Raw genomic sequence first — 15,937 nt, 5'->3', positions numbered from 1 at the left:
TCTCTAATACTGGCTTTGCAGTATTGAATGTAATGGAACCTTCTGAGTCTGATTTTTCTGTCTGGCAGTGGGATGGTTTGTCTAGGTACCCTCTCAATGTAATAATTTCTTACTCTGAGTTAAGTATAATACAGGGTCAAGATTTCTATCACTGGCTAGGGATCTGATGTATTTGATACTTCTCCAAAAGAACAAATGCTTATGCTGGCTGGGGTGTGGTGGCACACACTGGTAATCCTAAAGACTTGGAAGCTTGAGACAGGAGGATCACAAGTTTGAGGCCATCCTGGGCAACTTAGTGAGACCCTGTCTCAAAATAAAAAGTTCTAGGTAGAGTGTCACTCAGGTCAGTCTCCAGCATCAAAAAAAGGGAAAAAGAGAAGAAAGGAAGGGAAAAAAAAAAAAAGCTTATGTGGCTCAACTTTGTTGTGTTGCAGGTTCAGCTTGTTGGTTTAGATGAGGAAAGTTCGGAGTTTATTTGCCGAAACACCTTTGACCATCCATATCCCACCACAAAACTCATGTGGATCCCTGACACAAAGGGCGTCTATCCAGACCTACTGGCGACAAGTGGTGACTATCTCCGAGTGTGGAGGGTAAGCAGATGCTTGATTAGCAGCCAGACAAATGGGCTTTCTTACTGTCAGCTGTTAGTGTGGAATCGCAGAGAATGGATGGACTAGAGGAAAGTGTCATTTTAGCAAGGGAGAAGCAAGTGCAGCTTATCTGGCCTGACCTTGTTTGGCTCAGCAGATTTTCTAATAAGATTCCATGAGTCTTACTGCTGGCTATAGTCAGCCTTGAAAACCTGAGGCTTAGTTAATTAACCTGATATGACTTGAACAGCCCTCACTGGGTGTCAGGGCTCTTATTCTTTTGACAACCAAGATACTTTTGAGTAAACTAAACCAAATACCAGGCCATTGAGTCTAATAAATGAAGTGAGTGGGTCTTGGAGCACTCCTGCCCCTTTGCTTAGCTCACCATCAGCAACATCCTTAGTAGCCTTGGGCATTGTGTCTAGCAGGCAAGATGCCAAGATTCTGAGTAGAACAAAGTGAGAAGACCCCTCTGAAAAGATGCAGGGAAGAAAATTTTGAAAGCAAAGTTGGGTAGAGGAGAAAGTTTGAAATAATGTGGTATTTAGGAAGTTTCTCATTCTTTATGTTGAAATGTTTTCCTTCATGTCTTAGATTTACTAAGGTACTACCTAAACAGGGTTTTGTTTTGTTTTGTTGGTTAAGATAAGACTGGTTGATTTTTTTCCCCCTCCCTTTAGGTTGGAGAAACAGAGACCAGGCTGGAATGTTTGCTAAACAATAACAAGAACTCGGATTTCTGTGCCCCCCTGACCTCCTTTGACTGGAATGAGGTGGATCCTTATCTTTTAGGTAAAGAAGTTAGGGAGCATGTAGTCCAGTTTGAAAAAGCAGAGATACATATTCTCATATATAACACTGTGCCCGTTTTTGTTTGTTTGTTTGTTTGTTTTTTGCTTCATTTTTGTGGTGCTGGAAATAGAACCCAAGGCCTTATGCATGGTAGACCAATGTTGTAACACTGAGGTATACCCTAGCCCCTGGGCCAGTTTTTAAGTACATCATCCTAAAACAGGCCAAGTGAGAAGTAGGATAAATATGGAATATAGTTATTAACTCCTCTATATAGAACTGAGCTTTCTATGTGTATATGTCTTGTCTCTTGTTAAAATCTAAGGTCGTGAGTTAATAATTTTATATTTGACCCTCCCTGTGCTAAGAAAGTATTTGTGGCATGTTGTCTGCTGGGCCAAGCAGATGAGCAGGAGGGAAGTGTGCACCTCACTCCCCAAGTGTGCAAGGAGAACCTCACTCCTGGCAGCCTCTCACTTGAAGTGGTATTTGCAGGTACCTCAAGCATCGACACAACTTGCACCATCTGGGGACTGGAGACAGGGCAGGTGTTGGGGCGAGTGAATCTTGTGTCTGGCCATGTGAAGACCCAGCTGATCGCACATGACAAAGAGGTAATGACACTTTTTCTTCTTTCCTCAAATGTGTTCTGTATCTGTATGTGAGAGGTCTTAGAGTTCTCTCACTATTGTGCTTGTTACATAGAAGATCATAATACCAATATGCTTGTCTAAATTAAAAACTGTAATGTGTCAAAACAGCAGATATGTTGTGAACTAATGCTTTTTTTTATTTTCTTTTGATACTAGAGATTGAACCAGGGACACTTAATCCCAAAGCCAAATCCACAGCCCTTTTTATTTTTTATATTGTGACAGGGCCTTACTGATTTTCTGAAGCAACTTGTGATCCTTCTGCTTCAGCCTCCCAAGTCGCTGGGATTATAGGCACGAGCCAGCATGCCCAGCAACTAATGAATTTTTTGACCGATATGAATGACTTATTCTATAGTTTTATCATTTTTCTTTTCATGCCAAAGGTTACTGGGGTTTTGGGGGTTCCACCCCACCTGGGTACTGGGGGTTGAATCTAGGGCCCTTTGTATGCCAAGCAAATGTTCTACCACTGAGCTATATTCCAGCCTTCTTTTTTTGTAAATATTTTTTAAGTTATACATGGACACAATATATTTATTTTGTTTATTTATTTTCATGTGGTGCTGAAGATTGAACCCAGTGCCTCACATGTGTGAGACAAGCACTCTGCCACTGAGCCACAACCTTAGCCCTATCCCAGCCTTTTTAAAATTTCTTTGAAACAGGGTGTCAACTATGTTTCCCAAGGTGGCCTCAACCATGTTGGGATCCTCCTGCCTCAGCCTCCCCAAAAGTTTTTTTTTTTTTAAATAATGAAGTCCCTTACAGACACACTGGAAACTGATGTGATTAAAAATAATCTTAGAGTAATACTTGCCTCAAAACTTAATAGCATTTGTTGGAGGGAAGGGAGGCAGTAAAAAGATATTTCTTGACAGACCAACCTAATTTTCAATTTTTTTTGTCTAAAAAGGTTTTATTAATCTTGTACTTTTAATCTGTCAGAAAAGCTATTGGTGATTATATTTTAGTAAAAGCATTCCTTGGGAAAATGGTCATAAATTTTTCTTTCCAGAGCCATTCCATGCTCCTGTCTGATTTTCTGGAGGTCGTGTTTCCTTTTCTATTCTCCCTTACCTACATGGCTAGGGGTATTAATATTTGTACAGGAAAAAAACAAAAATAATGTGAGGTAAGGCCCTGCAATCAATCCCCAGTGTGGCCCAAAGGAAAAAAAAAATGCCTTAACCTTATGCCAGAAACTTGAGGTTGACAAGAGACTAGGATGGTGACAATCAGGTTATCATTTTTAGTAAGGGATTATTCTTCAGGCTTCTGTACTCCTAAACATAAGATTCGTTACAAAGACTACTGGACTTGACTCCTGCTAATCATATGAAGGGTTTGTCCTACAGAAAGGATTAGTGAAGAACTTCTGGAAACCATCTTGGGCATCATGTGGAACAGTGATGCATTTTAGTTATGTGACAGCCTCGCTCACTGTTCTCTGTTAGATTCAACCCAGAGATAGCAATTACTCTGATATTTGAACTGGGAGGCCTCAAGCCAGGGAATTGCTTCCATAGATGCTGTTTAAGCTGAGAACCTACAGAGGCAGCAGTGAATAATTGAGCTAAGAGTAGTAGGAAGCTGACACTTCCTGTAGACCAAAGGTGGCAAAGGAGGAGGCAGGGTTCCTGGAGCCCAGGGGCTGAGTTTACCTGGCAGAAATGCTTCTAAGAACAGGGAGAGGAGGAAAAAATACTTAGCTTCTCTACTTTCTACCATCCATTTCCCACAGGGCTTCCCATGGTTGAACCAGTCAGAAGCAGCCCACAGCTTGGGACTGCCAAACTTAACCTGTAGGAATCAGTTCCCTATGGTACAAAGAGGAGCAGCTGGGGGAGAACCAGGAATGGATCTTTGCATACAGGCCCTGGCCTTGATAGAATGAACCCAAGGATGGTGACTCTGAATTAAACAGGAATACTTCTTAGAATCTTTGATTTTTCTCAGTCCACCTCTCTAAATAAAGACTCATTGGAAGGCTTTGTGGCTACCTGGCAAATCATAGTAGAGGAAGGTTTAGTATGTTGGGGAATTGTTGCTGTCCTTTTGTTTCAGAGGAAGGTTTAGTATGTTGGGGAATTGTTACTGTCCTTTTGTTTCTGAATAATCATACAGGTGGAGAATGAAGAAACAAATCACTCAAAACTGAGCGATCTTTGTTACTGAGCCTCACTGTCCCTGGGCCCCTGTGTCTCTGTCCCCAAGAGTCAACCAGAGCTGGCACCAGAGCTGGCACCATAGCGCACACATACTGCTAAACATGTCTGTCTTAAAGTAGCTGGACAGCACTTGACAAAGCCTTGAGGTTCAGGTGTGTTAGGCCTGGGTGCCTCCTATTGATAACTGACCCAGGTCCCTTTTGAACCACTCTTAATCTCTGCCATAGAAAAGCATAATTTCTTCACAGTCAGCCAGAGAGAAAGGAACTAAAGAAGTTGGATAGAAATAGATACTCATTTGGCAATGTCCCTCAGTAGGCAGAACCTTAAGAGGGTGGGAGCTGCAGTGTCTAGAGAGAAATTCCACCCATGTCTCCCTAGAAGTCAGCTGTCATTGTTATCTTGACTGTAGAGGGTTGGTTTTGGTTGGCATTTGTTTTTCTGTCTCTCTCCACTCATCTAGTGCTGGCGTTATCTGTCTCTCTCAGTCCCTGTCTTTCTTTGAAGTTCTCCATTGCTGTCTCTCTGTTTCCTCATAGGCATTAGTGATATACAATGTTTGCAGCAAATTATAAATACAAAAAACCTGTATTTATTCATTTATGAACGTAAGCCCTCTAGGAGAAGAAAAACATGTCCTAGGGCAAGAGAGTGATCCTAAACTTTCGTGAATATAGGAAAACCTGAGTCTCTCATGATTCAAAATTGCTATTACATGTTTCTTGCAAATGAATCTTAAGTCCAGGTGTCATAACAGAACCAGCTTTACTGCTGTTAAGTAGCCACAGGAGGGCTGGCTTTCACCTCTCACATTCATGACCTTAACCATAATGTGGTCATGGACCTGCCTGTGATTTCCTACAAGTGAAAGCCACCAGAACCCAGGAAATAAGTGTCTCAGTCTTGGAGTGTGGCAGAAGATAGCCATTGGCTCTGACTTCCACTGAGCCTACGTATATAGAATTCTTGTTCAGAGTTATTTGTACTATGTTGATTACCAGGGTATGTGCCTTTTGTTTTATCACAGGTGTTGGAGGAAGAAGACTTAGAAATCAGGACTTGGAAAGGGTGTCAGAGCTCTGGGTTCCAATACTCACAGACACCATTTGGGCTTATTTATCTGCTTCGGTGTTTTGAGCTGGGGTTCATATGAAAAAAATTTCCCTGATACAGGAAAAGGAGGCAACAGATCTGAATCTGACTGAAGTTTCTTCCTCATCAACAGGTCTATGATATTGCATTTAGCCGAGCTGGGGGTGGCAGGGATATGTTTGCCTCTGTGGGTGCCGATGGCTCAGTGCGGATGTTTGACCTCCGCCATCTGGAACACAGCACCATCATTTATGAAGACCCACAGCATCACCCACTTCTTCGCCTCTGCTGGAACAAGCAGGACCCTAACTATCTGGCCACCATGGCCATGGATGGAATGGAGGTGAGCATACCATGCAGGCTCACATAGGCCCTGCCACCTAACTCCATCACTTCTTAGTCTATCTTTAGAAGACTGGTTCTCAGCTGATGGCAATTTTGTACCCAGGTGATCTTGGGAAATATTTGGAGACATTTTTGGTTGTCACACACAGTGGGAGGCAGTTAGTACTCCTGGCATCTAGTGGATAGAAATCAGGGATGCTGATAACATCATATAATGCAGAGGCCAGTTCCCAATAAAGTGTCATCCTACCCAAAATGTTAATAATACCAAGATCAAGAACAAGGACTTTGTTAAGATCTTCTACTAATCTGAAGAATTGGAGTTGGGACCACAACAAGCAGAATCTATAAAGCAAACCAAATCATTTGTGTTTATAGGACTGAGTGAAAAACAGGCAGTTTTCCCATCGGACTTCAGCAAGCAGATATAGAAATGACAGTGACTTGATGAAAGGAGTAGGTTGTTGGTAGAGATGATGCAGTAGTTACCTTGGTTTGGTGAAGTGGATGCCTCAGACTTCTTACATTTCAACTTCTGTTTTGGTGAGGCTCTCATTCTGCCTAGCTGAGATGCACAGAATTCTTACCATAGGCACCTACCAGGGGCCACAGTAGTAGAGCTCTTGCCTAGCATGCGCACAGCCAGGGTGGTGCAATCCCCAGTTCTGCACAGAGAAAAAAATAAAATCTTAAGCACCTACTGGGGTTTGGTGTTGTCCAAATTCACGTTACCTACTCCTTCTTTTCCCCTTTCCTATCAGTCTCAAGGCCTGATGTTGTTCAAAATAGGGACTTTTTTTGTTCTTTATTTTCTTATTCCTCAACCCTTGGGAAATCTGCCCTTAATATTATTTAAATCCACAAATGAACAGTTATATTAAAAAAATTGTGTGTATAGTGTGTTTTGCTTGTTTCTTCTTTTTTTCTTTCACACCTTGCAGTTCCTGGGCATTTTGCTTGTATTTCTATAGGTGGTGATTCTGGATGTCCGAGTTCCCTGCACACCTGTTGCCAGGTTAAACAACCACCGAGCATGTGTCAATGGCATTGCTTGGGCCCCACATTCATCCTGCCACATCTGCACTGCAGGTAACCGTGATGGGGAGAAATTAACAAGGGGTAGTAAAGAATCTTTGACTCCTGGGTTCTTAGGAATATAATCCTTACTGTTTGTCAAGGTTAGTTTTAAGAGATGTACACAAAGTAACTAACTTATCAGGAGCCTCTCCACATTTCCAGATCAACTTTACCCTCAGTGGAGATCTGAGCATTATCCATATACTAATGACATTTTATATTAAAAATGGTCTTGGGGGCTGGGGTTGTAGCTCAGTGGTAGACACTTGCCTAGCACATGAGAGACACTAGATTTGATCCTCAGCACCACATAAAAAAGATAAATTAATAAAGGTATTGGGTTCATCTACAACTAAAAAAATATTAAAAAATGCAGGGGAGGCTGTGCCTCAAAGTCCCCTGGGAAACTTAGGTTCACACAGGGAATGCATATTCAAGAAGAGGCATCCCTCTTGGGTGTAACAGAATCTTTGGAACTGTCAAGACTTTCTACCTTCACAATAACAAATCTGCAGGAAGCTCTGAATGTATTGAAGAGCACATAACCTTGCATGATCAGTATCATGTGACTTATAGTTCTCGTTTCACCATTTTTGCAGACCAAAAAGAGTATCCCTTAAAAATATGCTGGTTGTCAGTGTAACTTTTATTCTAGAAATAAAGTCTATTATTAAAAATGAAAATGGGAGCTGGGGATAAGCTCAGTTGGTAGAGTGCTTGCCTTGCATCCACAAGGCCATGGCTTCAATCCCCAGCACCCAAAAAAAAAAAAAAAAAAAAAGACAGAAAGAAAATAATGCAGAGGTATAATAGGAAGGTAAAAGTCATTTTTTTCTCCTTGCTGTATCATTTCCACCTCTGAACCACACTCTTTATAGGTAACTTTTAACAACAGTTGGTGTCTTCTTCTGGACCCTTTTGGTGTATACAAGCATATACATACCCCCAAATATGAGCACACATCCCATTATTTTATGCAACAGGATTCTACTCCAGTCCCACAGCATTCTTCTTTTTTTTCCCCCAGTGCATCAGGCTTTGTGTATGTGTGTTGGGTAGGGGGGGTGCGTGGTAGGGATTGAATCCAAGGGTACTTAACCACTGAGCCACATCCCCAACCCTTTTTATTTTTTATTTTGAGACAGGGACTCACTAAGTGCTTTAAACTTGCCATCCTCCACCTTACTCTCCTGAGCCACTGGGGTTACAGGCATGTGCTACACCATGCCCAGCCCATCAGGCTTCCTTCTACCGTACTTTTTCTTCTCCTCAATAATTACTAGCCTTATGATGAATTTTATCCATTATATAGTCAAAGAAGCATCGAGGATTGATGGTTTTCTGCCATCATAGTATTAATTTGACTAGCAGGAAGCATTTCTCAATTATAGCCCTCTGCTCATGCCTTCACATCTCATTGAGGACCACTTGGAGGCCTGCTGCCACCTTCTAAACCCCATGTCATGGTCTGCCTTCTTCATTACTTCCCTGTTTTTGTCCTGGAGTATGGATAGGGAGGGAAAAGGAAGAAAAACGTGTCACTCTTCATTCATAGAGAGTAGTACTGGCTTGGCAGATGCCCTACCTTCTGCTCCAACAGTGTGCCTCCACCTGGCTCCCTGCTGTGTGTATGCTGCACTTGTTTTGAGACCCTTCCATTGAAAGAGCTGTTGCTTAAGAGTACTTTATTGAGCATTAAGGATCAGGATCTCAGGGCTTTGGATGACTGAGGGTTTGAAGCGATGCCTCAGATCTCTTGTTCCCAGGAAAGGATCTTATACTTTGCCCATGTTACATGGACTTGATAAGAGACCAGTGTTGCCTATGGTTAGCCTAGTCTATCAGGGTTCAGTTTATTCAGATTCCTTGTATATCCAAGACTGGCTTTCACATCAGGATGGATGATGGAGTCAGAGAATATTGACTTTGAAGGTCCTTGCTTTTTTTTCCCTCAAAAGTTTTTTACTTTGGTTGTAAAAGTCCTGTGATCAGCTTGGCATGAGCCTATAATCCCACAATTTGGGAAGCTGAGGCAGAAGGATTGCAGATATGAAGCCAGCCTTGGCAACTTAGCAAGACTCAGTCTCAAAATATAAAACGGACTGGGGATGTAGCTCAGGGGTAAAGCATCCTGGTTTCAGCCCCCAGTACCAAATAAAAAGTAATGTGACCACATTACAGTTCACTTAGGAAATGGAGAAAAGTAGAGATAACCTAGTCTTTCTAATGTTACCATCATTCTCATTTTGATAGATTTCCTTCTAGTCATTTTCATAGGCTTATATTCACATTACATTGAATCATGAGAGCGGGATCTTTAACCACTCAGGTATTTTTTAGTGGCTGAAAATGACTTCCTCTTTTGGGATCCTTTTTATCCCTTTGCCCTCTTCTGATGCTTGAGCCCAATGAGAGGTGCTCATTTAGTCCTGATCTAATGTCCTAACCCTGGTGCAATGTGCATGGGGCCTGAGGACATATGTAACCTGGAATAAAGGCTAGACCTGAGCTTGCCACTCACTGACTGCATAGCTGTATGACTTTGGGCAAGTGCCTTAACATTTCTGAAACTGTTTCCTCATGTATAAAAAAGGGTCTTAAAACAAAACCTTCCTCACAGGCATTGCTTTGTCAGCTGTGACTCATTACCCATTGCCTGAGTTGTGACACTGCTCACTTTCTTTATCCGTAGCGGATGACCATCAGGCTCTCATCTGGGACATCCAGCAAATGCCCCGGGCCATCGAGGACCCTATCCTGGCCTACACAGCCGAAGGAGAGATCAACAATGTGCAGTGGGCATCCACTCAGCCCGACTGGATTGCCATATGCTACAACAACTGCCTGGAGATACTCCGAGTGTAGTGTTGGTGGCACCTCACCCACAAGGCAGGGGCCTCTGTGTTTCCCGTCTCTGCCCCACCCCAAGTAAGAAGAAACATGTTTCCAGTGGCCAGTATGTGTATTGTTGCTTTGCACCCACTGTTTCCAAAAGCTGCTCTAGGAGTTCCCGGCCAGTCACCCCTCACTCTCTGTGCCGGACTCAGTGCTATGTGGCTCCTCCTCAGCCCAGGGCTGAGTTTTACTGTTTTCTCTCCTTTCTTCTTCTCCTTTGCTGCCTCAATTAAACATTTCTGTATATTTGTTTGTCATCTGTTGTGTTAATGAGCACTGGCTCTGTTGTATCCATCTGCCCTAGCTGTCTCTATCTGTTTGCTGCCCAAGGCAGCAGTCCATGTCTTCCCCATCCATGTCCATGTTAGCACTTAAGCGGGAACAAATTCAAAGTTGTCTTTTCTCCTGGTATCAGTGTCTTCAACAAATCTCACTTTGTGCATTTTTTATCTATCAGGCTAATTTTTTAATGAAAAGAATTCCATTCTTCCTGGTTTCTTCCTTTGTTTCATAGTCCTCTGTTTTTGCACCTTTCTTTTTTCCCTCAGTGCCTGGAATGGGTACTGGGTCCTTGATCCCATGAGCAGTTTACCTTCCTGAGTCACTGCTTGAGTGGCATACATCCGACCAGGAATCTCAAACTGCCCTGGTGCTCTGAAGTCCACCGACTCCTCAAACTTTTCTCAACCTGGCCATTTTCAAGGCCATTGTGGGCTCCAGGACAGATGTAGGAGGCCTCTGTTACACTCTGAAATTCTTGTGTCAGGCCCTATTAGGTACCTTTGGGCACTTGTTAGAACTGAGATAGGCAGGTACCTGGAAGGACCAGGCTAAAGGGGAATTGTTTCAGGAAAAGTGAATTGAGATTATGTTTTTAATACCTAGTTCCAGAGTCTGTTTTTCCCTCCAGACGTAAACCCTGGGCTGCTCCATTTCAGAAATGAATGAGAGGCAGGAATGATCTCTAAGCTGAACTTGGGTATTGGTTTCTTGAGCTTCCTGTGCCTGATGGGATATTGGCCCCTCTGGATTGAGTGCTCTGAACAAGCACCTTCCTGAGAGATATCGTCCATGCATCTGACCTTGAGCGAGATCATTAGAGTAGGGGATACAGGCAGTTCATAAGGGATGGACTAATCTGCTGTGATGATCCCAGGCCATCAAGTAAATAGCCATAAAAGAATCACAGGCTCCAGGGTCAGCTAGCTAAGAGATCTACCCTTATCTGTCAAACTCACCTTCACCCAGTTTACCTCTGAGCAGTATTGGACTTGTAGTCTGAGTTGTCTTTGTTGACTTACAGGTCACAAATGTCAGTTTCCGTTACATGAATGGGTTTCACAGAAGAGGCTTGTGTGTAATTCCAACTTTGGATGAGCCCTTAGGGTGGCCACAGTTTGTAATGTGCTCTGAGGAGAGTTCACCTAGCTTGTCAGGCTCTACCAAGTGCCTGAAGGTTTTTTAGACTGAGTTGCTTGTCTGAGATTAGGAGAGTAGCAGGTCTAGAGGCCAGTGGTTTTGTCCTCTTGGGATCTCACCAAAAAATAAAAGTTAACTTCATTCTTCTGAGCCCTTAAACTCTTATGGTTGTCTTTCTTTTCCACCACTGATGGAGTAGTATGCCAAAAGTCATAGCTTGCTTTACCACACAGGGGCTTGTCCCATAGGAGAGCCTTTTCTAGTTGGGGTATTTCAGCCTTGTCCTTCTTACTTTATCATTCTGATTTGGGGATCTGTTTGGCCATCTACTTGAGGTTGACTTTTCTGCATTTACCACCAGCTTTGCACTGTATCATTTGAAGATGTAGAGTGAGCAATTCTTGGTTGACCCTCCTTCTCTGCTTTTAATTGTGTTTGCTAGTGGTTATGGGGTCTTCTCTAAAGGTAGCAAGTCCAGCTGATGGCTATTGCTCTAGGAGGCCCCCAGTTTCTTTCTGTGGAGAGAATCTGCAAAGTGGTAGCAAGGGCTGGTCTTGCTGGGGATGGCCTATCTCTATTGAGTTCTTTTTTTTTTTTTTTTGAGACAGGGTTTTGCTATGTTGCCCAAGCTGGTCTCAAACTTAGCCTCCCAAGTGGCTAGGACTACAGGCACACGCCACCATGCCCAGCTTCCACTGTGGACTTAAACCTGGTCTGAGTGGCAAGGAGATTTATTAACTGGAACTCAAAAATAGTAATTCAGAAAATATAATTAGCAATAGTTATTAAAATAGGTTTTGATGACGTAGCTATTTACCCAGGAAACCACCTACTTCTGATGTTTTTTTCCCTCCTTGCCCTATGGACTTCCAGACCTGTCATTTTGCTGTAGGCCCTGAAGTGCAGTCCTACTCTTCTGTGCCCCACTTGGAACAAAATTGAGACTTCACTCTTGCTTCTCTTAGCAAACACATATACACGCAGTTGCCAGGTTACTGGTATTTTAAAGATCCGGGTCTCTCACCCTCCCATCAGGAACATGGCCTTATGGCTGAGGTGGGGATTTCTGTAGTGTGAGGATGTAGAAAGTCTTGAAGTTTTCGTTTCTAAAGCAGATCTCTTTAATTGGTTTTGGTTCTCAAAATGACAGTCAACAAGGGGGCTCCTGATCTGCTCTTCTTGAGATGCTGCTAGGACTTCACTAGGGAGGCCACAGAGGCATCTCTGAGCTCTGGTAGCTGTGATGGCCCTTTGACTTATCTTGGCAGGCTGAGCTTCAGGTGTCTCTGCTTCCCAGGAAGGGTGGAATGCTGAGTCAGTTAGACCTCAGGTCTCTTAACAATCAGAGAGCTAAGCTGGTGAGTCCAAGGCATTCAGTGGCTTGAATGATGGACTCAGGAAGTTGAAGTCCTCTCCTTCCAGGGAGGAATGAGCCTGCAAGGTTAGGACTTGAAGAGAAATGATATTTGATGACTGGTGAGAATTCCATATAGAATCAGGTTCAGCTCAGAAAATTGGCTAAGATTCAGGAAGAACAACAACAACAACAACAACAAAAATTCAGAGTCCTACAATGTGTTTACAATAGTAGAAATTTTAGGAGGAAATTTTGGACATGGGAAAAAGTGGTGTTTCTGTGGATGAAAAGAGGCATGTTAGAGGGCATTTTAGATCTGAAGTAGGGATTCAGAGAGTGTTTTGTGGCTGTGGAATGAGGCTGCCCTCAGCCTGAAACAACTAAGAGCTCTACCCACACTTGTTAAACTCGCCCCTGAGCAGTATTGAACTTGAAGTCTGCCTTCCTGGACTAATCAGTGGTGCTGGATAGCTATGAGACAGGATGACGGCTCAGGTCAGAGGGGCCCCCTCCCTGCAGCAGGCAGCCATAGGCAATGTCTGGTGGGTGATAAGAATCCACAAGCATTGCATGTCCTGTGACCATTCCAGACCATGGTTCTTCTTGATTGTATTGCACAGAGGTGATAAGCAGTCATATTTCCCTCCTCCTTTTTGTTTTCTTTTTTCTACTCCTTACCTTTCTTCTATAGAACCTTCTCCCTGCTGCAGCCTGGACTCTAGATTCCTAGGCTCTAAGGACATACAAGAACTGCAGGGTTTACCAAATGTGGGAGGGCTTCTAGATTGCCCTTCACTTCCCCATTTTAAGAATGTGACATCTCTGGTCTGTCTGCCTTGGGGTAGAGAACTGACCCAAACACAGAGAATTGAAGTAGAGCCTTTTCCTTTTACTGTCTGCACTCCAGGATGAGAAAAGAGGGTCATGATTGATGCTTAGGTTGAGTTTTCTGGGAAGAGAACTGAGCTGAGCAAAGCAAGGTGAACCTGGGCCAGGCTTTCTGAGAGTCATCTTCTTTGTGCTGGCTGTGCCACTGCTGAGAGTGTCTTATGTTGCACCTTGCCCACCTCACCCACCTCACCCTATCCTCCCACTGTTGTCATTGCTGCTAATGGTCAAAGTCAAATATGTGGCTACATGGGATGGGCCAGGTCCTTTTGGACTGCTTTATCTGGTTGTCAGTTTTTAAAAATGGAAACATGCAGGTGCCTTCTGAAAGAGGCTTGGACTGGTATGTCACACCAGAAACAAATAAGCTAAAGAAAGTTTGGACTCCAGAAGGAAGATGGTGACAGTTTGTGTGACAGCTGGAAAACATACAAGCACCCACATTTGGGACAAACCAGTGAAGATGAACTTATGGTCACATCTACTATTTAAAAGAAAGGTTCTCATCTTGGGTTGATTGTAGTATACAGTGTGTTATGAAAAATGTTGAGCTGAAGCTTTGACTTGCTTTAGTCCAGTATAAATCACTTGCTTTGGTTCCTGTGTATTTTATGACCCCTCTGACAGTGATTTTGCCTCGTTCCCCACCAAGTGTGAATTTGTAGCATGATTGTATAAGCCTCGATGTAGAAAATGGAGATTTCTTGTTCCCTAAAATGTTATCTAACCAGTCTTTCTGTGCCCATTAGCCTAGTATGTCTGAACTTATTTTCTTGTTATATATCTAAAATTTCCCTCTATCCTGTAGGTTTTGTGGCATCCCCTTGTCAGGTGGAGAGGAAGCTGCCCCTTACAGAACTGTACTGTAACTGTTTTTCTTTTATGAATATTATTTTCACAGGACTGATTGTACACAGGGCTTGTAATAAAATTATAACACTGTGCTGTGAAACCACACTGAGGATCTCCACTGAAGGCCACTTCAAAGGCACTTGAAAGTGGAGTGTTTCTATGACTTTAGTTCTTGTTTCCTAAGTATATTAAACCTAATTTTCACCCTTTCATTCTGTTTCAGCCTCCTGTATAAGAAGTACCGTATTTTCTGCCCATCATACTTTGTAATAAAACTTGAACATGTATAGATTGAATTTCTTCTTGTGGTGAATTCAGTTCGTCCCAGTTTGCCCTTTTGGTAATGTTTCAGAGACACTGGCTGGAGGATTAAACCCCACCTCAGCCTATTACACTTATCTGACAGTCCAGCTCATCACCTCTTACTCTGTTTTGGTCACTTGTTATTTGGTTAACCAAACACAGAGCACCTACTGTATGCCAAGGATTGTGTCCTTCAGACTGCTTACACTCTACAAAGGGAGACAAATTACAAATAGTTTGTAATGTTACTACAATAACAGGGATGTGTTCAGGCACACTGGTAGCCCTGAGGAAGCCTCTGCCTGGGTGGGAGACAGAGAAAATTGCAAGATGAGGGCAGCCTGACTCGGGTTTTATATTGTTTAGTTTTCAGCACTGGGGACTGGCAGTCTGCCACGGAGCCACAGTCCTGACTAGGAATTTGAGTAGGAGTTCTTTGGAAATAGGGAATGTTACTTAAGGCAGAGAGAACACCCATATGCAGAGGCAAGAAAGAACTACATATTGATGAATTGTGCATGTGAAATTGTGGGAAATGTAGCTGGAGAGGTAAGCAGAAGCCAAATCAGGGAGAGTTTTGTGCTTTGCAAAAATGTTAGACCTTATACCTAATACTCATGTATGAGACTTTGGAAAATTTAACATAAAATGAAGTTATGAACAGAATTGCATTTTAGGCTAGGTATGGTGGTGCACATCTGTAATCCCAGCAGTTAGGAAGGCTGAGGCAGGAGGATCACAAGTTCAAAGCCAGCCTCAGCAACTTAGTGAGACCCTTTCTCAAAATAAAACAAAAAGGACTGGGAATAGAACTGAGCTGAGCAAAGGGCTGGGGATGTGGCTCAGTGGTTAAGCACTCCAGGATGAGGAAAGAGGGTCATGATTGAGTTCCTGGTACCAAAAAAAAAAAAGGCATTTTAGAAAGATAGGCAATGAAGCCTCTGAAAGGGTGGTGAGATGGGGAGTTGTGTCATGCTGTATTAGTCAAGGTGAGAGAAAACAAAAGCCTGAACTAAGGCAGGAGCAGCAGAGATGAGAAGGACAGGGCACAGTGAAGGAGTATTCAAAATTCAGTAATCTATTGACTTTGAAAAACAAAGAGATGATAACTTCTAAATCTCATATCTGGACACCAGGCTCTTACAACTGACTCAAGAGTTCCAAAGCCATGCCAGTTTCTCAAACCTATGATCCAACATGGTAGGATGGGGAAGAGGTTCCTATCCCACTGCTATTCCAATGCTGTGCAGCCCGGATGAAATGCAACCCCCCATTTATTTTAGCTATTTGCTCCTATTAGTCCATTTTTAGAGAAGCAAGGCAAACTGGTTAGTTTAGTGAGCCTGTATTCAGCAAGTGCCTGCCATTGCAAAACAACATAGAATTGAGGTAACAGGTTCTTGAAGACAAGTGTGTACTCGAGAACTTAAAATTCACAAGCACCCATTGGCTCTGTTGGAACTGTGCTATGATCTTACAATGCATGTTTTATAG

The 15,937-nt window shown here is 42.9% G+C and overlaps 1 protein-coding gene across 2 annotated transcripts in view; it reads left to right on the top strand.

Annotated features, from left to right (window-relative positions):
* The window catches only part of Dcaf7 (DDB1 and CUL4 associated factor 7), a 29,887-nt gene extending 15,451 nt beyond the window's left edge, over positions 1-14,436 (top strand). Inside the window, exons 2-8 of one of the 2 annotated variants that reach the window (XR_006848063.2) lie at positions 438-596; positions 1,280-1,391; positions 1,887-2,005; positions 5,441-5,650; positions 6,624-6,741; positions 9,422-9,657; positions 14,364-14,436. Coding sequence is in view for 1 of the 2 variants with exons in the window: in XM_046427710.2 (XP_046283666.1) it covers positions 438-596; positions 1,280-1,391; positions 1,887-2,005; positions 5,441-5,650; positions 6,624-6,741; positions 9,422-9,594 (891 nt within the window). In the remaining variant the exon portion in view is untranslated. Of the gene's footprint in view, positions 1-437; positions 597-1,279; positions 1,392-1,886; positions 2,006-5,440; positions 5,651-6,623; positions 6,742-9,421 lie in introns of both variants that reach the window. The other variant, XM_046427710.2, reaches the window with a different exon arrangement.
* The last annotated feature ends 1,501 nt before the right edge of the window (positions 14,437-15,937 follow it).

Source organism: Marmota monax, unplaced genomic scaffold, assembly GCF_021218885.2.
Source record: "Marmota monax isolate L192 unplaced genomic scaffold, Marmota_monax_Labrador192_F-V1.1 WCK01_AAM20220418_F8-fsc00285, whole genome shotgun sequence".
NCBI lineage: Eukaryota > Metazoa > Chordata > Mammalia > Rodentia > Sciuridae > Marmota > Marmota monax.
This window is presented reverse-complemented; position numbering and strand designations above follow the sequence as displayed.